General features: G+C 38.9%; 2 protein-coding genes across 2 annotated transcripts; one reads left to right on the forward strand and one right to left on the reverse strand.

The window, feature by feature from the left end:
• The first annotated feature begins 510 nt into the window (after positions 1–510).
• Positions 511–19,599, forward strand: LOC129767800 (serendipity locus protein alpha-like). Its single transcript, XM_055769007.1, has 5 exons — positions 511–1,009; positions 1,070–1,249; positions 1,315–1,969; positions 2,023–2,913; positions 19,283–19,599. Exons 1-5 carry the CDS (start codon positions 914–916, stop codon positions 19,486–19,488), a joined length of 2,028 nt encoding a protein of 675 aa, XP_055624982.1. The 5' UTR covers positions 511–913; the 3' UTR covers positions 19,489–19,599.
• LOC129767805 (uncharacterized) lies at positions 19,535–21,231 on the reverse strand. The gene has a single exon (XM_055769013.1). The coding sequence runs from the start codon at positions 21,056–21,058 to the stop codon at positions 19,580–19,582; it is 1,479 nt and encodes a 492-aa protein (XP_055624988.1). The 5' UTR covers positions 21,059–21,231; the 3' UTR covers positions 19,535–19,579.
• Between the last annotated feature and the right edge of the window lie 773 nt (positions 21,232–22,004).

Below are 22,004 nucleotides of genomic sequence, written 5' to 3' on the forward strand. Positions count from 1 at the left end.
CGATGGACTTTTACAACAGAGGGATAGTGAGATAGGCGGTGACGGTAGGTAGAGTGAGATAGCGATAGTCGTGCCATACACCTGGGGACGGTATATACGGTTCAAACTTGTATGCAGGCTTCGAAAATGGTGTGCGATGTTTGATACAGCTCGAATATGCAAACAACAGTCTTCGTTCATCTCTTGGTTTAATCATTTAGTGTAACACAAGTGATTACTGTCATTCATACAAGTATCTGAAAGATCCACTCATGTTTGGTTATATGTTCGTGAGAGGTTACTTTCATGACACATTGTGTATCATTCGATATTGATCGAAATCCAAACATTGTAGCTTTGCGTAAATTCGTCAGTTTTGTTGCTACATTTCAATTTGTGATGCATAAATTTACCCTCGAAATTTTTCACTGTGTAGCATACATATCGTGATACAACAATTCACAACCAGCAGGCGCTCACATCGGTTTCTGCCAGGGGTACGACTAAAACGTCAAATCCCTCATATTGCCAGTGTACCCAATATTGCTGCGGTTTACTGACATTTTGGTTCAATCAATTACTGTTGTTTACAACTCGGTCCGGTTATATAGTCGAATAGTGGCTAACTTTAAACTCCATGTTAAATGTGAACACCTCCATGTGAAACCGAAATATGAAAATCGCTCATGCAGTTAGAATAAAGCAACGCATTTTTCGATTTCAATCCTCGTAAATGATATGTTGATAAACAAATGACGCCATATTGATTTTGATTTTGGGTAGCCTATATTCAATTGATGTCTAACCCCTGGTTTCTGCTTGACGTATTTACTTGTGAGCGCTTCTTTTACAAAAACCGTCGATCGTTTGTTCGTGGGCCGTTTCGTGGATGAACGGTTTCGTACTATAGAAGTGGAATTTATTGCCGGAGAAAATGATCCCAGAACTTCAGAAAGCTATTCAAGTCGCCCAGGAGAATCTATATCGTGGCTTCATCTCCTCGAAGCGCAGTGACATCAATTGGTTAAATGTTAGCGCCAACGGTTTAGGTTCGTATTTGAAATCTGAGTTCTAAACGATTTCATTTCAGGACGTTTGTGGGGATTTTTCCGAGTTGTTCAACGTATTGCACAAGTTTTTGGTTTTTGAATCATGCAACAACATAGCGGTCGTTGAGATGTCCTTCCTTTGTTTGTCTCAGATTGTTATTTGCATTCGATATTTGGAACAAACCTTGAAAATCGAGCAGGAAATGCGTTGCGTTCTTTCTGTAAGTAACGAATACTATGATGAAGGTTGAATCACCTGTGTAAATTGAGTCGTTTTGAATTGTAGTCAACACGACAGTGCTTTCTGGACAGAATTATCTGGTGCATATCGAAGATAAAATCTGTCGCGCAAGATGAAGCACTGGTTGAGCATGAATACCGTACAACAGAATCATCTTTCGTTAGTTTTTTGGATTTAGCGCTCAATCTCATCGGTTCTTTAACGGTTACATTCGAAGACGGAGAAATCAATCAGGCGGAACAGGATGCAGAAGCTATGTTGCAATGCACTAAAATTCGTTCCGTTGTGGAGGCACTGATAACACAAACCTTCGCGTTTGGAAACGTACTCGAGGATAACGAACGGAGCCGGTTGACAGCGGTGTGCCAGAAGGTGCTGAGAGAATGTATAGCTCTGGAAAAAGAGTCGACCCTTATCGAGGGGGAGGGATCACCAAATGCCCAAAACCGATGCCTGAGAGCTAACGTGCTGGAAAGCGCCATTTACCAGTTAGAAACGCAGGTTAATGACTGTTTGCTTGGTTTAGTATACGATACTTTCGCTGAAATGGATAACAATCTTATTGGGAGCATTAGGGAAGTGGTTGTCGAAGGCAACACACAGGAGCAGATTGACGAAATAATCGATCGCTTTGACAGTGTGGTTGATCAAATAATGCAAATTGGGCTATTTGCGATATCGTATGCTGATAACAATAAAGGTGAGATGCGATAATACATAACATTTAACAATAATCTTATTATATCATTTCAGCCGCTTCCACAATTCGAAGTTGTCTCGCTTCGGTTGAAGCTCTCGATTCTTACCTCATCCCATCAATTTACGTTCCCTGCAATTACCACACAAAGTTGCTGGAACAGCATTGGCTGGAGGAAACATCGTCACTCCGGTACCACGTTCAAAAGTTTATTGACAGCAATGCGTTTGCTTTGGCGTTGATTGAAATCCTTGATAGTGGAATTGATTGCCTTAAGCTTAATTTCAACACGACGGATGCCCAAAGACTAATTCGTAAATCAAACGTTTTTAAGCAACACGTAGAATTGAACTCATCAGAGCTGGGATTGGAACGAGAGCCACTGCAAATCTATTTCGAAGATTTTAAGATGATGATCATGGAATGTAAAGCAATTGTGAAATGTTTTATCGATGATGCTACGATCGATAGCGGTCGGATTCTGAAACGATTTCGGATAATGCTGTCGAAGCTGAGGAAAATCCAGCATGTTATCAGTTCTGGCCTGATGAAAGAAACTGTGAAAGACCCCGGAGACCACAAGCAGTCGGAAACGATTGCTCAGACGGATGAAGAAAAGGAAGTGAATCGCAGTGTGGAAGAGTTTTTTTCGAACAGTGTTCAGATCCAGTCGATGACCAGCATTTTGTACCGTAGCCGACGAGGTGATCGATCAAAGCGGAACGCAACGGCGGTATGCTTTCAGGGACAAAATAGTTTTTCCGATACTACAGCAACTCAGCTTCGAAAACGTTCCGAAACTACACCGGAGAAGGGTAGGAACAATAGATCGAATAAACTTGTCAAGCGGAACAGCCTTCGAGTGGCTATGTTTAGGCGACAGCAGAGCAAACAAACGGAAGAGTTCTTCGAGAGCTTCAAAAGCGATATGAACCTACAAATTACTGGTGAGTTTTTATCAATAAATCAGCAAAGCAAGCGGTCTGATTCTGATTGCACATCTCTGAAGCCTGACTATAAATCAATTTAGAAAGTGGGAGAAGTTTATAATTGTTCGGTTTTTTCTTCCAATCCATAAAACCTTTGGAATGCTCGTATGGCATTGGTAGTAAACAGTATGCACTTTCATTTTGTTCGTATGCATTCGGGAACTGTATTTCGGGTTCCGCTGCTGGTTGTGGTTGTGTAATGCACCACACACTGCATTTCAGAAGGGAGGGAGTGGTTTGAATAGGAAAAGGATAGGGATGGAAATGAAATTTGGAATTAGGGAACACTTGCTCCTCTTTCGCGCTGTCGGTCGCGAACACATTTCAGAATGCGAACATTCGAACATTCATGAACATCTCATATTGATATTAGCGCATCGCTCGCAAAGTATGAAAGCAATACTGTAGAAAATGACAATAAATTACGTTGAATGTTGAAACTGCCTGTGAATAGTTGAGATATGCTATTGTATAATGGAACCGAACGTTACTGCAACATAGGGGCTGTCCACATACCACGTGGACAACTTTGGGGGGGGGGGGTATCAGAATGTCCACGCTTGTCCACGGAGAGGGGGAGGGGGTATAGACTATGTCCACGTGGACACGAAGAATAAATATTTCAAATAGAATCACCGATACACTCGAAATTGAATAAAAAAGGTTTCGTATTCAAGAATTTCAAAACTCCGCCCAACCTGAGTATTCCATAATTATCAATAAACTGATTGAGATGAGAGTCAGATATTTACTGAGAGTGCTCCATATATATTTACTAGATCATTGGACTTCTTCACTAAAATCCATATTCTGAAAATAACTCACGTAAACTGTGAACAACCGGGCTATTTCCTATGATCCTATGACTTTTATAGTTACGGGCTATACATATACGTTCATAACCAAAAACTATAAAAATGAAACAATTCCATAATGGTTGAGTTTTCATGATATTACGCATATGGTTTATTCATCAAATATAATTTTCTATAGATTTTTTTCTAACTCGAGAACAGTTAGTTTTAGAACGAAAATGTCTGTAGTTTTTCATGCAAAATTACGTGTAAAACCATTTTTTTGAATTACTTTTCTTGAAAAGTAACAATTTTTCAAAGTATTGGAATGTTTCAATTTCTAGGATATATTTACATTTACGAAAGATGATTTATGCACCACTAGTTGACATAATTTCCTATGATCCGTTTATCTCTCCACGCTAATAATCTTTTGTTTACACCAAGTACCGTTATCTATTATCCATAGAAAACTGCGTTTTATTGCATGATCAAATTCACTAGACATTAAAATTCGTACAGAAGTAGTGTAAATTATTGCATGCGGTTGGATAAAGTATTTAGTATGATTCCTCGCTATGGTTGCTGAAAACAGACATACGACCGCAAAAGGTTAATGAATTGCAGAATGGTCGATAAGGATTTGAAAAATAATAAAATATTTTGATACGCTTTCAATACCCTAATTTTCCGAACTATTGCGGAAAAGGTTTCGTATTGCGCTACAGACTAAAGGTGAATCGGAAATTCAGAGTGATGATGAATCGGCATTTGCTGTGATCGATCATATTCCGGAGTGGCCAAGGATCTGCACTCAATAAAAAAAAATAAAGGACCAGAAAGCAACATCGAAAATGTTGAGTGGGTTTTGGAACGCTGTAACTGTCATAAAACGATGCATTTGTCAAAGCCTAAGTGGTGCGGACTCAATCCACTTCATTCTCAAGCAAATTCATGCATGTTTTCAAGCGATTTCTTGCAATAAATTCTCAGACCACCAGAGATGCCAGATTTACAAATATGTTTGTAAATTTACAGACATATCTGTAAAACATTCATCACATCTATTCATCACATCAAAAATATTTGACTCACCATGACATTTTTCCATAGTTTTAATACAGAAAAGTTATTATATTTAGTATATATCAATACACATGACGTTAGACCAGCGATACTCAACCTGCGGCCCGGCAGTCCTTCTTGTTGGCCCATCTGGTTTGTATGATGTTTGGAACTCATACACATAAGTACTTTTGCCTCGACATCATTGCAGACGAAAAAGAGGATACGGTTATTCACAATTAATGAACAATTGCATTCTCTGCAGGTAAGGAAAAATCTTGAACGAAAATTGTCTCTGATAATTATTTTCTGTTCTAGATAAGATTGTTTTGCTGAAATGCAAGGAGATTTATTGAAAAATAGTAGGGTCAGGACTATGTCTTCTAAGTATTTAAACAACATCGAATATAAATTTTCATTCTATTTTCAACAACTTACATTTGCTTTCGGGTCTGCTTATGACGAAATATGGGTTACTGTTCGATATTGTTACGACAGACATGGTTCATGGCCGTGTGGTGATCTAAAACTTGTATAGCCTTGCATGGCGGATGGAAAATATACACTGCATTTTTTTATAAATTTCATCAACGACAAGACCGCAAGCCTAAGACGGCGCCAGTGGTTGTGTGGTTAACGTAACAGCTTCACAATCCGATCAGCCTGGGTTCAATCCCAGCTGGCGTCGTTGGGATTTTCTGAGGTGAAAAATCTCTGGTTACGTCTTCCTTCGGAAGGGAAGTAAAAGAAGTTGACCCGGCTCATGAGTTGTTGAGTCTGATAGGTAGGAACAGGTGGAGTCGCCTCCCTGATGTCGGTGATTGGCACTAAAGTGGCGGAAATAGGCCGACGAAAAATAAGCGAAGATAAAAAAAAAGACCGCAAGCCTTGGTGGATGTCCAATATATCAACGGAGAAATACTGTTTTTCATAAAAATTAACAACGCGTATGTTTGTGTATGTATGTGTAGATCGTTGAAACATTTAAACACACTTACAGCACATAAGTTATTAAGTGGTCCGAAAAATAATTTTTTTCCACTTTTTCCCAAATATGACAAATGAAAATTAATAACTTTTGAATCACTGAATCGATTTAGATGATCGACATATAAAATTGACCTAGCCTTTTATAAAAAAATATTTAACTTGCGAAAAACATAATTATATTTTTGTAATTATTGATTGTAGTCGTTTTTTATTTTTTATGACTTTAGACTAGAGGGCGCTATATTTTTTTATATTTTTTCTTGAAAGCTGAGGATTTTTTACACAACATATCTCGATATCAGGGTTGCTATTTTTTCGTTTTTTAGATATGATTTTTAAAAACAAATCATTTTTCCCCATTTGTCCAAAAATAACTTTCTGCAAAAAATCATAACATTTGAACTACTGAACCGATTTAGATGATCGATATATTAAATTGAAGCCAATAAGCAAAATTCACACTTGCGGGAAGATAGGATTCTAGTAGCATAGGTCTAGTTTAGTCACATATGAATATTGATCGAAGACTTAAAACATGTTAAATTTACAAAATTCTAACTTAAAAACGATAATTTTAGCATCTCTGATATCGAGATATGTTAGGTAAATAATCCTCAGCTTTCCATAAAAAATATAAAAAAATATAGCGCTCCTATCTTTAACCGAGAAAACTATGAAAAACTAACTGAATCCATAATTACAAAAACAAAATTCTATTTTTTCGCAAAAGTAATATTTTTTCAAAGAAAAATAACTCGTAAGCTTCAAATTGATATGTCGATGATATGAATCGGTCCAATAGTTCGAAAGTTATGACTTTTTGTAGTGGGAAAAATGGGGAAAAAATGTTTTTCGAACCATCGATTAGTTTTGCAAAATCATATTTCAAAAACGAAAAAAATAGCATCTCTGATATCGAGTTTTTTTTTATAGATATGCAAGTTAAATATTTCTCAATTAAAGCTCATTGGCTTAAATTTGATATGTCGATCATCTAAATCGGTTGAGTGGTTCGAAAGTTATAAATTTTTGAAAAAAGTCATTTTGGGAAAAAGTGGAAAAAAATGATTTTTGGTATCACCCTAAAATGGAAATGGGCACCCTAATGACAAATTAAAAAAATACGAGTTTAATGTTTTGCGATAAAGAACAAAATTACCACTTTTGACGAAGATCTGAGAACCACTATATTAGTTTGGCATGGAATGGCTGTATATATATACAGAATACAATCTTACGTGCATCGTGATGTACAAAGTATTAATGAATAAGTGAAAATTAACGTTAAAAGACATTTCTATAGATCTGCACACTTTTACAGACTTTTCCACATTTTTAACAGACATTCACATGTTTTTACAGACTTTTTTAAAAAATCATCTGGCAGCTCTTCCTTCCACTTTTTATCGAATATTTCCAAATCGCAGGAGTAAACATTTACGTGACTCTGACTTTGTTTGTTTTTGTTACGTTCGCAAAAACGTTATGACAAAGAGAGGGGACATTAAAAATGCGTTGCTCAGTGAAAGGCTGAGATGCTATTTTAGAGATGCAATGGTTAATTAAACAATTGACGGAAAAATGTAGTTCGTTCATTTTTTTTTTTTTTTTTTATCTTCGCTTATTTTTCGTCGGCCTATTTCCGCCACTTTAGTGCCAATCACCGACATCAGGGAGGCGACTCCACCTGTTCCTACCTATCAGACTCAACAACTCATGAGCCGGGCCAACTTTTACTTCCGCTCCGAAGGAAGACGTAACCAGAGATTTTTCGCCTCAGAAAATCCCAACGACGCCAGCTGGGATTGAACCCAGGCCGATCGGATTGTGAGGCTGTTACGCTAACCATACAACCACTGGCGCCGTCGTTCATTTTTTAATTTTACTTATTTTTGCCCTTGACAACAATACCTCTTTTATAGTGTTGATTATCATAAGAAAAATAACACTCCTGATCGTTGGATCTCTTTTGACATTTCAATTGGATCTTTTTTGACAGCCGTTTTGATTCAGTCCGCACTACCTAGGTCAAAGCAATAACTGGGTCTTGTATAGAACATTTCAAAACTGTCCATCGATTTGCTGTGCGATCGTTATGTCATTAAATGTTTATAATCCAAAATGAAAAAACAATTTTTCCTTAGATCGAGAATATCTCGAGAATATAAATTCTACTGGAATTCCATTTGAATCGAATGAAAGCGAATCAACCAGGTTAATTGGATTATTACTGGATTTTCAGATGGAATAAGTACACTTCTGAAATAAAGCTGTGAACTTAAATTAACATTATTGTATCTATGTATTCTATGTGATATCAACACATTTTTTAGAAAAAACCTGAACTGAAATATTGAAAATAATTTTAAATCCATTTTATTTTATTCGATAGGCGTTTGAAATCACAATTAGTAAAGCTCCAGATCAATCTTCGAAGTTGTGTAGTTTATATTCAGATGCGGATTGTTCCTCACCTGGTCAACTGTACATTACTAGTTTCCATGTTGGCAAACTAGATAGCCTGCACATCTTCGCTGATAATGGAAAAACAAAAAAAAAAGTTTACTCACAAGTATTTTAAAATTAAATGGAACATGTGCTTTGTTATGCTACTCATTTCTCTACCTGGTACAGCAGGGTACAGCTAGTAAAACCTGAAATAAAATAAACTTAAATGGAATTTAAGCGCGATTCAGACATTTCCTTAGTTATTTTAATTAAAAAGAGAAAAATGTCCACGTGGACAAAGGGGGGTAGGAGTATGAAAATGTCCACGCTTGTCCACGGAGGGGGAGGGGGGAGTCTAAAATCGTGCTTTTTCTGTCCACGTGGTATGTGGACAGCCCCATATGCACATCGTCTTGAAGCTGCACCACGGGGGGTAGACGAACTGGATGCTGCTCCCCTCAATGAACGCTGGAACATCCTGGAAGCAGCAATTAAAGCGTGGACAACGGAACGTTTGACGACGGATGCCGAGCAGGAGACCAAGACGGCGTTGATGAGGACTACACTGGTGTAGTGAACAACGACGACGTATCACCCCCAACGATGGGTGAAGTTAGGGATGTCCGGGAAAACTTGTAGAAACTATGCACCGGTTGATAGTCAGGATCTGGGACACAGAACAGCTACCGGAGGATTGGAAGGTCGGGGTCTATAAATCTATAAAAAAGATGACAAGCTGGATTGTGTGAACTACCTACAATGGTGCCTATAAAATTCTGTCTCGGATCCTCTTTCGCCGTCTATCGCCAATAGTAAGTAGAATTGTGGAAAGTTATCAGGCCGGATTCATGCCCGGCTGCTCGACGACGAACCAGATTTTTACACTGCGGCAGATTCTCCTAAAGTGCCGCGAGTAACAGATCTGTACACAACACATTTTCGTCGATCTCAAGGGCGTTTATGATGGAGAAACATGGACGAACGCAGCTTTCCCCGAAAGCTGACAAAACTGATCCAGGCTACGATGAACGGTGTGCGGTGCAGTGTGCGGATCTTAGGCGATCTGTCGGAATCGTTTGAGACTCACAGGGGTCTTCGACAAGGCAATGGACTCTCCTGTCTGCTCTTCAACGTGATGCTGTAAGATGTGATGCGGAGATCGGGCTTAAACATGCGGGGCACTATTTTCAACAAGTCTATTCAGTTTATCTGGGGGAGAGCAACTACGAATTGTACAGTCTACCCAAGCTCAAGTCTATTCAGTTTATCTGCTTCACCGGCTAGGTGGTCATAATCGGAAAAACACATGCGACACAGCCGAATTTATTCACCTGAAGTAGAACTGCATCCAACTTTAGTGATTTTTCACCAGTGAGAAATTCACAAGCGTTTACATATGCTGAATTTATTCAAGTTATATATACCTCGAATAAGTGTATCGGCGACGGGCTCGAGGTGGTAGAGGAATTTATCTTCTTTGGCTCGTTGATAACAACTGACAACAACAACAGCCGTGAAATTCGAAGACGCGTAGTCAATGGAAGTCGTTCCTACTATGGGCTCCGCAAATCCTTAAGGTCCAACAAACTTCGACCCCGTACGAAGTGTACCATGCACAAATTCCTGATTCGACCGGTTGTTTTCTATAGACACGAAGCATGGACGATACTCGAAGAAGACTCACAAGCACTTGGTGTTTTCGAACGCCGAGTGTTCAGAACAATACACGTTGGTGTACAGGAAAACGGAATATGAGGAAGGAGAATGGACCACGAACTGGCATAACTCTACGGCGAACACAGCATGCAGCATGTTGCCAAGGCTGGACGAGTGGGATGGTGCATACTAAGTGCATACTAAGTGCAATCGCTTCAAGGGATGTAGAATAATTTCCCATTGGCCCCAAACCGCCGATATCACGCGGTCTCTCGCAAGCAAACTTGTGTTTCATTGATTGCTCGGTTAGTTTGACACATGAAATACGATTCATTCTTAAGGTCCGACCGAGTTTTAGCGACCGTCGGGCGGCATACGTTTGCCTGGTGCATTACGTTTGCTCGGTTAATTTTTGTTGGAAGTGTTAGATTAACCCTCCTGTACTCGCGTACAAAATCATAACTCGTATACTCGCACGGTATCACAGTGACATTTATGATGTTGATGTTTTTCCGCGTCAGAGTGTTTCTTATCTATTTGCTACTAGCCTTGCTTCATTAGGCTTTTTATATGCGGTTGTTTCTGTTGCGTTCCATGAGAAAAATGGAAAAGGAGACTGGATTGAATGACCGTACTTGGCGGAATATCATTAAAGAAGACTGTATCAAGTCATGAAAATATGACCCACGTGATAACTCAGCGCAACCGAGAGTTACGTGTCGAGCGCTGCAAGAAGATTTGATATTTTCTTAAGCCAAAAGTTCGGTAAACTCGATAGCATATTTACTGTTGATCCCGTATCAAATTTTAGAACCGACTGATATATCAGTTCTCTGTCTCTAAAGGAAATAGTCGACGAGTACAAAATCGTAAGTTTGACGAAACATACGGCCTGTGTCATGGTATTTGGACAGGTAGCATCAGACGATAAAAAATGAACATTTTATTTATTCCAGAAGGCGATAGAGTGACCATGGAAGTGTATACTGGTATCTACCTACATAAATAGAAATGGAAGGCCAAATGTGTTGCTAAGCGCAAAACCCGAAGAAGGAATGGTCCGATTTGAGCCGTCTTTATTTTATTGTGTTTGTCTCTGCCAATATAGTGGAGAGATTTTTCGAAAAACTCTGAAGGAACGTCGGAAAATTCGGAAAATTGAATTCCCATATGTTCGAGAATTGGGTGCTCCCGTGGCCGAGTGGTTAGCGTCCCACACTACCATGCTGGGGGTTCGGGTTCGATCCCCGTGCTGACCGGGGGATTTTTCATCAAAGAAAATTCGTCCGGCTTGCACTGTGGTCACGCGCATTCTAGAGCTTGCCAGAGTCCATATAAGGCGTGTTATTCGGCATAGAAATCTTAACCAAGTTGTTGCTTTAGCAACGAGATAAAACAAACTTCTGAATTCTAAACGCGTGTATTTCAAATGGCACGGTTAAAATTTCTTGAAAGTGTTTACAGTTTGTCATTTAGTGTTTATAAATCTATAATTGCTTCGCTTACATTTCGTGGTTACTCGTAAGCTTCACCCAGATCGGGAATCTTCCTGTTCTAACTGGAACCTACTCAGCCTGTGTAAATTATGTTTTTTTACAATTGTATTAATTGTTTCTTTTGTATTAATTTCTATAAATTTTACCGTTTTTCAGCAAATTTCAATAATGATTTTGATCTTTTCACGTCCGCAAACTGACGTTGGATGTTCTAAACAGCCTGGACGACCCAATTCAATTCCTACAAATGATCATAATTCAATAAAGTATCGAGATCTAGTCATTAAATAATTAGTTATTTTGTACCTGATCTATGGATTCGAAAAGGTCTGTTCTCGACACTAATGCTCGCAAATAAATTTTATAAAACTTTAAATTCAAATTCAAATAATGATCACTCCTGTTCTTTCAATTGATGTTTTCAGTATAATCTAGAAATTACATTTTTTCTCCCTATGCATAGACGTTTCCCTGCCTACTTGTAAATGTCAACTTCACTTCGTTAGTAATAGTTTTTAAATAATAGGTCTCCCGTTAATGTGATACCAAAGTAGGTGCGGCGTCACGTAAGGGGCGTACGCAACACAAGTATTACTAATAAAAATGACGCAAGTAATGCTACGTTGAGAAGGCAAAAGTTCTACTGGAACGTTAGTGCCATCCAAGAAGAAGAAGATGTTCGGGAATTACATCATGATAAGCTTTTTTAGTCCATTCGATCTTTGTGCTATCGAAATTGATCTTTGTTCGAAGGAGGAAATGGATTTCAGGCGAAATAACGCACTCCTTTATCTTCTATTCTATCTATATAATTAAAAAATGGAAGGCCAAATGTGTTGATAATCGCCAAACCCGAAGAGAAAATGCTCCGTCTTTATTTTGTTGTATTCGTCTCTGCGGTAAATCAATGGTTATGGTGAGAAAAAGTTTTGAAATTTTTGTTACATGTTTGAAACATACGTTCCACAATGACATGGTTGTTAGTCCAATTGGATTTTGCGTTTGCGGAATTAAACTTCCTGCTCCGTTAGTGTGAAGCGAAAGTCATTCTCAGGTGGAAAATAAAAATTATGAAATGAAAATTTACTTTTCTGTATCAAACATGTATTCCATGTTACGGTGAAACATGTTTTTGGGAGGCGATCTGGCGTAATGGCAACATCCATACCTCTCACGCTAAAGATCACGAGTTCAATTCTCACTCCCGACATTCTTCCGAAATGGTAGATCAAAGTGACGAACCAGCCAAAAGTGTTGAAAGTCACTATAATACACCCAGTTTCTTTTTACGCGGTTTTTTACGAGGATTTTTTACGCGGATTTTTCAATTGACGCGTTTTTTTTTACGCGGTACCCGCGTAAAAAAAGACCAGTGCAATATCACATCTCCCCCTCAGCTCACATTTTTCTCTTATGTTCCCTCAGAGCTTATTACGGTAATTAGGGCTTGTAACGGAGCTGAGCGCTTATGAAGGAAATTAGTGCCGCACCTTATCACGATTCTTACGTGGATTTTAGGTGTTAGGTAACAGGGAGCTCGCCGGTCGGTGCAACGGGATGGGGTTTTTACGGGCAGCGATTCGTGAATGGATTTCCCTGTCTACTTAGCTCTGGACGATCCAACAGTGGTACTGCACGTGCATCGGCAGTAGAGTGTACACATCACAAGGGAATCTTCTAGCAAAAGCAGATGTCCTCATTCGTGAGGAAAACCGAACTATAGCTACCAGTAATCAACGAAATTGCAGGAGAAAACTACGGGTTATCGGAAGCGAGTAACTCAACTTTTTACTTCCATTCTACGTAAGGATAGTCCTATTTGATATCTATCATTAGGTGACATGGTTTTTTACGCGAATTTTCCAATTGACGCGGATTTTCGAATTAACGCGGTTTTTTTACTCGAATTTTCCAATTAACGCGTTTCTTTTACGCGGATTTTCCAATTACGCGGGTTTTTTACGAGGTACGTATCCCCCGCGTAAAAAAACCTGGGTGTACAGACAAAAAAAAAACATGTTTTTGCAAGTGAATCAAGAATCTTGAGCGAAAATTCTGTTTGAAAATAAATTTATATTATAGTGGTAGAAGTAATAGGAAATTTATAGAAAATGGGGATTGTAAAGAGCCAAATGGAAATTGTAAAGATCAATCGATTTGCGATTGAACCCACGAACGTTCGATCGGTAAGATTTATCATGCAAATGAAACCAAATTTTGCATGTGGATGTTGAGGGGGCAAATAAATGTTTATATGGTGGCTAAACACTCCATTCCCCCCGCCCTCTCTCTCTAATCTGAATAATAATTAACAATGTAATTATTTTAAATAAACAACTAAAACAACAATTGCTTGGACGAGGTTCTTATTCAACATAGCGCGCCTTTAACGTATTTCGAAGTAACAAGTCGAGGTACTCCAGACTGTTCATTCGTTGATGTATGTTTAACCATAACATACTCTTAACATACTTGAGTAGACCGACTGCATCAAAAGCTACACGTTATTTCATTGATTGGTCATCAATCAAGCACTGATGAGAGTATTCGCGCCAAAAAAGATGCGTGTCCGCTTAAAAAGCGAAAGATCGTGGGCTTAAACTAAAGGTGGGTAAAAAGGTTTATTTTAGTGAGCGGCTCTTAGCCGCTCGTTCATTGAAACGAGTCGGCTCATATGAGCGGCTCGATAGCTCTTTTCAAGAAGCGAGTTATTTGGGTATGTAAAGACGAAAGACGTAAGAATGTTTAAAACATTGATTTGTGCATAGAATAACAAAAATGTTACTTTATTCTAACTTTTCTCTAACAAATTTTCATCACAATCATGAGCATTGCATATTTTTGTTTATAATCAACATCTTTTCGATGTTGTCTCAAGAAAGTCTATTCCGTCTTTCACTGCAAACATGTCCTGCATTCGAGAAAATTTGCTCTCATGGCGCTGAAGTCGCTGGAATAGTCTTTTCAGAACGATTTCGTAGAGCCGAGGATGTACAGAGTTCCTTTCATTTCTCCAAAGCGCAGGGTCGCTTATTCTCTGCAAATGTGGTTCCCCTATGTACGTCTCCAGCTTAACTACTGGAGCAGCGTCTGGATCATGTAGGGCTTGAAGTTTGCCAACGAATGCATCGAACTCCTCCCACACAAATGACCGTGCTTCATCTGCAATATTATCAAATGTATTTTTTATCTCTTACCTCCTTTTTTATGATGATGTTGATGATGATAATTCATTTGATACCAATATGCGGGAGTTGGAGTTGATGAAAAATAATTGGAAAATTTTTCATTTGCATTTTTCACAAATAAATGTGTTCTACTAGTCAATACCCATATTGATGTGGTTTTGAGGAAAAATATGCATCGCTATATTACGGCGGCGGCCATTTTGTATTTGCATTTTTCATAAATAACTGTGTTCTACTACTACGTCACGGTTCTCCCATGAACCACGGTCCTTTTATGAACCGCGGTTCTTCTTTGAGCCGAGACTCTTTTGAACCGAGACTCTTTTGAACTGCGGCTCTTTTTTAGTCCAAAACTCTTTTGAAAAGCCGAGACTCCCTTGCACCGGGACTCTTTTGAACAGCGGTTCTTTTTTGAGCCAAGACTCTTTTCAAAAGCGGCTCTTCTATGAACCGAGACTCTGTTTTGAGCCGAGACTCTTTTGATCACTTCAAGGACATAGGTATACTGATATTAGAAAAGATGATTATTGAAAACCTTAAGAAATTCCCACACGATCGTTCGCTAAATTAGCGTACGCATTGAATTTAGACTACGAAGACTCCCTAAAATTTTGGTAATTTCACTAAAGTGACTGTAAGTGACTTGATCGATTCTCTCTTCATCAACTTTTTCTTTCGTTGAGGTGAAGGTGGAAGCAAGCTTTTGTAGTAGTATAGGTAAAACCACGTGTTAAAATGGGGTAATAGTGTTTGTGAGAGAAGAGCAATTTGTTTCGTTTGTTTTGATCTTTGTACGTAAATAGATCAATTCACTTATCAGACTGTGAGACGCTTCGCTGACACGAGTCTTAGAATACATTTGAAAAAAAAAATAACAATTCAATACTGAAGTTAAATGTATGAACAATTGCAAATATAAATATATATAGAAGGTGTATTTGCATATGAAGTAAAATTCTGGGCGTAACATGAGCAAATTTATAACACAAGTGATTTGGGGCTCTTTTGTTATCAAGAAGTTCTTCCGCACAGTAACTCGATATTGATAATTCCTCAATATTTTCCTTCGTTGATCGTATTGTTCTCACATACTCACGTTGGAGAGCCTTAACCCTTCTCTTCGTTGGCCAAGGCATTTTGATTGACTGTAATACTTTTCCGTTTACTATTTTTGAAAGCATAGGTAGCCGTGGCAGTGTTCCGAGCTCTGCAATACAATTTTCTTAACTAATGTTCAAGTTGCTAAAAATTACATTATAGACCCATTAACACGTTAAGCCCCACGTCGGTCCCTGGAGACTGACACTGAATTTTCCGTCTTTTTTGCGCCGATCTCACCGGACCGACAGCAGACTTTTCATTCGGATAGTGTCGGCATTGGGATCGGCAACAACAAAGTTACAAAATGATATTTGAAAAAACCCACTATCGATTCGCTAGGACCGACACGGGCCAAACGAAAAATTTATTGTCGGTCCCCTATTTCGGTCGGGGCTCAACGTGTTAAACTTAATTGATTTTTTGACGTGGGACTACGTCTAACCGGAATATATGGAGGGTAAAATGAAAACCTAAACACAGAACATGCAGGAAAAAATGAAAGATTTCGAATGCTTATAGCTCGAACATTTCGTACTGGATAGGAGAGATGTTTGCATCACTTGATAGGGAATATTTCTACGCATCTATCGCAACTAACAAAATGTTGTTTTTCATTAGATACACAATTGAATAACTGTAAAATATTAGGCGTTATCTAAACGCCCTAACTGCATCGTTTTGATTGGCCCGATTTACGGTTTCCCTAACACAGCCATCAAAACCAAGCAGCCTTGGGGAAATCGGCATTGCAAATACATGAAAGTAGGGGGACTTTTGTTCTCATCGAAAAATGTTCCCTAACACAGACTTTAAAACCAAGCAGCGAAATCGGCATTGCAAACACACGAAAGAGCCTAGAGGCGAGTGAACTGAAAAGTTTAAACCCTCTTAAAGCCAAAAAGAAGAAAAAGAACACACGAAAGTAGGGGGAGCTTTTGTTCCCACCGAAATGTGTTCCCTAATGGAGATTTCTAATCCAAGGTGCCTGGAGAAATCGGTATTTCAAATTCATGCAAGTCGGGGGTATTTTTGTTCCGACTGGAATGTGTTTCCCTAACACAGACTTCAAATCCATGAAGCGTGGGGAAATCGGCATTGCGAATTCATACAAATCGGGAGTATTTTTGTTCCGATTGAAATGTGTTTCCCTGACACAGACTTCAAAACCGAGGTTTCTGGGGAAATCGGCTCTGCAAATAAATGCAAACTGCGAGTACTTTTGTCCTCGCTTGCATTTGTGCAGAGTGGAATATGTCTGTCCTAACATGATCTTCTAAACTTAGGAACCTGGGAAAATCGTGCAGCCACTAGAAGCGAATGAACTTCCCAGTTTCAAGCAAATTCGAGATTCGAGAAGTATGTAGACTTTTGGGATGTAAACTTCAGAGGGAAATGTAAAATAAAATAATCGTTTGATAATTTTTTTTTGTCTTTATTGGAAAGATTTTCAGCCTTAGGCTGGTTCATCAAACGTTTGATAATTCTTCCGTACATATATTTTGTTCTAGTCATCATACCAAACGTAAAAGGTCCGTCATTTTAATTTACTTGTAACGAAGAACAATCAATCACAATAAATGAATTGACTTTACACGGCATTTGTTCATTTTTTTCACTCACAGAGCAAATATATTGAACTCAATTGAATTTGGAAACTGTTTCATTCAATCAAGAATTTAATCAATACAAACGAATGATTGCTAAGCTAAGGTAGTTCCACGTGAACCTTGCGGTTATATCATAGATATAACCCACTCATTTTTTGATTTTTTTTTTATTGATTTTCATAACATGAAACGCTATGACTCAAAAATAACATTTTATTGAGTGGTTTTTATTTATGTTTCAATGATGTTGTCTGGCATCAGTGTTCAAAAAATAAAGATGTTTTCACCAATACAAACAAAACAATGGCGGAAAATTGAAAAATGAAAAGTTAACTTTCAGAGCACTAGTTCGAGTTTTGCGACGTTTCCCACTATACATTGCGAAGGCAGATGGAAATTTAATATTTGGTGAGTAATCGATTAAATTTTGGTTAATATTACTTGGTGGGAATTGTATGCAAACGATCATTTTCGTCACACTGTTTCGCAATATTATTGATTTTCGGACGAGGGGTAAGGGATGGAGATGAAATAAATGAGCGCAATTGTGGCAGCCATTTGTGACTAGCTTCCACCTTCACCTTAATAACTCTGCTGCAAAACGATCCGATTTGTGTTTACTATCTAGAGCAACATGTCAAAAAGGACTATCTTTTTTGATCGATTCTCTTCATCGACATTCTCTTTCGATAACCACGATAACCATTTCAGACAGATTTTGCTCCAGTTTTGCCATGTAGTTTGATAAACGAGGTTCCCTTTCACACTCCTCGTCGTCAAACACATCTGAAAAAGCATTTACCGCTGAGTTATTGAAGAATGTAAATGAAAATAATCGATCAAAGAAGATAGGCCCTTTTGACATGTTGCTCTAGAAATACAGCAAATACAATAATAGCGAATTCGTTTTTGTTCAGTTTCAACCTCAGTGCCGCACTAACTGCTGTCAAAACGTTTTTTATTCAGTCAGTTTCGCACTCAGTGTCGCACTGGTTCGCCCCGAAAGCTGTTAGTTTCGCACTGAGATGTTTCACTGGTTGGCACTCGGGTTCACCAATACAACTATACCGAACTGTCAAGTTCCGAGTATATTTTGGAAAATCTAAAAATAAAAACTATGAAGATGAAAAACCTGCTGCTTTTGCTTTTGTATTATTGGAATCGTAATCCAATTCGGATTCTGATTTTGAAAGTATATTCGAGCAGACGGTACGTGTGCTTTCATTGGGAGGCGAAAATAATGATGAATATTCAGGTGGAATAAACCTGCTTTCAAAATCAAAATTATGAATGAAAATTTACTTTAACGTATCGAATATTTATTTCATGTGATGAAATAAGAGGTTTTTTTTCGATATCACAGAAACATATTGAACGAAAACTGTGGCTAATGATGATTTTATATTATAATAGTAATTATTTGTGGAAAAACCAGGAAATGCATCGCTGAGACGAACTAGCCCAGGAGGCTGAAAGTCTCAAAAATAAAGAAAATAATAAAAAAAAAAAAGGAAATGCATCGACAAATGGTTAAGTAAGTGTCAGAACTACACGTTTTAAGTAATAAAACAATATGAAGTGAAAACATTCATTCAAACTTTTATATTTTTACACTGCACTTGGCCCTGCTGATCTGATAGAGAATAATTTACCTCCCAAGCATTAATATCGCCATTAGACGTCGACACTGTACATTTATCGTCGCGAATATAAACAAATCAGACTATATAACGCACACCAACAAAACACCGCATTCGTGAAACTGAAAACGTTTTTTTATTACAGAGTCAGTTTGGCACTGACTCAGTTTTAAAAACGAATTCGCTATAAGTAATGGCCAAAAGAGAGAGTCGATAAAGAGAAAATCAAACATGTCACTTACACCTTTGAAGCCTATCAATTGTTATTTTTCTAATAATGTGAATATACTTAAACGAGTTTTGAAGTAATGCTTTGTTCTGCATATTTTTGTTTCGTTTCAGACATCTTAGATCAACTAACAGACCTTTCGACGACATTTTCCACTCGGGATCAGCGAACTATCGGCAAACTTCAAGATACGACTGGCCTAAACGAAACCTCACATCTCAATAGAAGATGTATTGCGAACGATGAGGTAAAACTTTCAAATGTCTGCACAGAAGATACCCATGATATGGGTACAAAAGATGAATCTTTCCAAATTTAATCGAACAGCTGTATACATAATTATAAATTTATTTTTTCACAAACCACACTACACATGTTAAGAATAAAGTTGCAAAATATCTAAAGGGGAATCATTTCACTTGCACCACATTAATCATCCGCTGCTGACATCCCACAATCGATTTGGCGCACGTATTTGGACTAACCGAATGCTTAACCATATCCCTCAATGCGGCTGTTGTTTTGGCACGAGTCTTAAGCTGATCGAAAATGCGTTTCTTGCTATCCTTAAACCGCTGGAAACGACTTTCTCGGGCCACGATTCGCTCCTTCAGTTGATTCAACTTATATTTCTCTTGTGCGAGAGTTTGCTTGAGATTGTTAGCATGCATTTTCTTCTCCAGCTGGTTACCGATCTTCAGACGGCGCTTGTGAACTTCTAACACCCTCTGGCGCAGCTCCTCGGCCCGTTGAACCCGATCCTCCAGTTGGTCAACTAATGATTGACGCCAAATGTCTTTGTCGAGTGTTTCCTCTTCCTGAATTACGGTGGCATCTTCCATACGTTTCAATTCGCGACTTTTCTTCTCACATTCTTTAATGCCCTTTTGGATTTCCAGCGTTTTCAGCAAACTGCTCGAGCGTATATCTTTCTCCGCGATTTCGTTCTGGATTTTTTCGATCTGTTGCTGCTCGAGTCGTTCAAGTCGCTGTCGGCGATTTCGGATCTCAATCTTCTCGATGTTACGTTTTTGCCGTATTGCTTGCTTGTAGTTACGTTCCTGCTCGTCGAGAAGTGTCTTCCGGTAGGCTTTCTCCTGTTCCCAGTACTGTTTGGCTACCATGGATTCCTCGAGTCGTTCGATCTCCTCGATCCGTTTCAGAACCATGCAGTGCAAAATCCGTCGATCATGGTCCGTCAAGTTGGTCCCCCTCTGGTCAAGTATCGCATTTATCTTCATCGACTGGAGCTGGCTACAAATGTTTTGATAATCTTGACTGCTGCCACTCAAAGGACTCCCTTTGTAGGTGGACAAATCGCTTGTCGATAGACACTTCGAACCCTTCATAGCTGCCTTCATCAGTCGCGGGTTGCTTGGCGTCACTTTAGAAGACATGCTGGATGTACTTCTCTTGGATCTTTCGGTGGAAATCGGTCGAATCTTTTTTGCATTTCTACCTTTTTTCGAAGGTACTCCTCCTAGCGAACTTTCCGACACGAGATTACTGGTGCTGTCGAACAGTCTCAGCTCTTCACAGATTTCTTCGTCGCACCATTTCGGAGGCGTGTGGCTTCGTCTGCCATGGGGCGGTGGAGAAAAATTGTAGTTGATGTTGAAGTTGTAACTGTAGCAGCAAACGTTTTGGCGAGACGAGTTTTGATTGCTGCTGCCGCCATCGGTATCACTGCCGTAGAGGCTGCATGCAGGAGCCCCGTATCCATCTGCGCTGGAACTGTTTGCTCGTTCGGAAATGTCCGATGCGGCTGATGCGGGAACCGGTGACGCTTCTCGACCATTGTCGAACGATAGCACACTGAAGTCGTCCGGTTGGTTTTCTATCTTTGATGATTTGAACTTGTTTTTGAGTTTGTTTTTGAATTTCAACATTTTGTTTCCGAGTGTTTAGTGTTTTATTGTGTTCCGAAATAGCTTCAGAGGTTTGCAAAACAAAAACCGAAAGTGTTTTATTTGCGATCGACCAAACGGTCCGTGCGTTGCTAGGTGAGAGCTACTGGTGCCGCTTAGGACACGCTCCACAACGTGCCGCCCACGCATTCCGGGTTTTGTTTACGCGTATAACTGAGCTACGCGGGATATTGAGCGGTGTTCGTTTTGTTGTTGTTTGTACGCATTTTTACGTATTGTGGAAATTCCTTGACTAAATATATTTGCAACATAAACCTTCCCTCGTCATGGTTGTGGCTGGCGGTGTAGGACTTGAGAACACCAGGTGTTATAGGTGTGCTCGTATAGGATACTTACAGAGTGCATATGTATTAGTCATCTGTTGGGCTGGCAAAAGGAACAGCTGCATAGGATGAACACGGTACGGCAAAGTAAATTTTGTTTTAATAATTATTTTAGCGTAACCGTAACGAAAATTACGCGTTACTCTATATGCTTAACATGCGAACGGAATACTTTTAGCATTAAGGACAGATACGCGGAGAAAAATAGTAAATTCTGTTATGTCTATGATCCATATCAATGTGGCGATGACCCTTCACGATCTGTTGCTCTGTTTTTTAAAAGATGTCGATTTGTATTTTAAAATCTGAACAAAAACTTGTTCTTCTTCTTCTTCTTTTTTTGGCTTTAAGAGGGTTTAAACTTTTCAGTTCATTCGCCTCTAAACAAAAACTCGGAACAAATCGACGATCTTTGTTCCTCCCCCTTCGCGATAAGGGGAACAAGAACAGTTGGCATCTTCGAACGGCACGAATTCCCCATCAATGGCCTGGGGCCAGTTTGGACGCACACAAAAATTCCAATGCGGGAAGGAAATTTTTTTTGGGTTCCAAACTAGGATTGGGCGATCTTTAGAAAAAGATCG

The sequence above is a fragment of the Toxorhynchites rutilus genome, chromosome 2 (assembly GCF_029784135.1).
Source record: "Toxorhynchites rutilus septentrionalis strain SRP chromosome 2, ASM2978413v1, whole genome shotgun sequence".
Lineage (NCBI taxonomy): Eukaryota > Metazoa > Arthropoda > Insecta > Diptera > Culicidae > Toxorhynchites > Toxorhynchites rutilus.

Bases quoted from the DNA above. Each gene is read 5' to 3' on its own strand.
- LOC129767800 (XM_055769007.1), top strand. From the start codon at position 914: ATGATCCCAGAACTTCAGAAAGCTATTCAAGTCGCCCAGGAGAATCTA. The intron at 1,250-1,314 runs GTAAGTAACGAA...TTTGAATTGTAG, and splicing joins AAATGCGTTGCGTTCTTTCT to TCAACACGACAGTGCTTTCT. The intron at 2,914-19,282 runs GTGAGTTTTTAT...GTTTCGTTTCAG, and splicing joins TATGAACCTACAAATTACTG to ACATCTTAGATCAACTAACA.
- LOC129767805 (XM_055769013.1), bottom strand. From the start codon at position 21,058: ATGTTGAAATTCAAAAACAAACTCAAAAACAAGTTCAAATCATCAAAG.